We start from the raw sequence: 467 nt of genomic DNA on the forward strand, positions 1-467 counted from the left end.
CCACCGCCTGTCCCCTCCCGGGTGCCGGGCTCGAGGGGCCGCTTGCCGGGCAGGCCGGGCAGGGCAGCTGCCTGCAGCTCAAGGTTCTCGTGTTTGACGCGTGTGAGGAGCGGGATGGGCATGGAGGGGGACATGACGTAGGGCGCTGAGGCTGCCTGCAGCTGGTTGCAAGGACTCTGCGGCTCCGAGCTGGGGTCTTCGATCATGGTGGTCTGGGAGTCACAGTGAGGAGAGCTGACCTTGAACATCAAGTCCGTCCCTTTCTCCACGATGTGCTGGATCTGCAGGAAGCCCGCCGTGTACATCACCACCAGCTGCTCGCTCGCTGCCATGGTCAGCTTCCCGGTGTAGCAGAAGGAGAGGATCTGCTGGAAGCAAGCAGGAGGGACGGTACCCGGCAGCTCAAAGGCATTTTTGCTGTTCCCACTGAACAAGTCTCGGAAGTAGAGGCTGGGGGGGGGGCGGGG

The 467-nt window shown here is 63.8% G+C and overlaps 1 protein-coding gene across 1 annotated transcript; it reads right to left on the bottom strand.

Moving 5' to 3' along the window:
- Positions 1-7: 7 nt before the first annotated feature.
- LOC114818991 (nucleus accumbens-associated protein 2-like) lies at positions 8-455 on the bottom strand (the record flags this gene model as incomplete). The annotated part of the gene is made up of 1 exon (XM_029087121.1): positions 8-455. A coding segment is annotated over one exon (448 nt), but the record flags the coding sequence as incomplete, so codon positions are not given.
- Between the last annotated feature and the right edge of the window lie 12 nt (positions 456-467).

This window comes from Antrostomus carolinensis, unplaced genomic scaffold (assembly GCF_000700745.2).
Source record: "Antrostomus carolinensis isolate BGI_N321 unplaced genomic scaffold, ASM70074v2 C12744380, whole genome shotgun sequence".
Classification (NCBI taxonomy): Eukaryota; Metazoa; Chordata; class Aves; order Caprimulgiformes; family Caprimulgidae; genus Antrostomus; species Antrostomus carolinensis.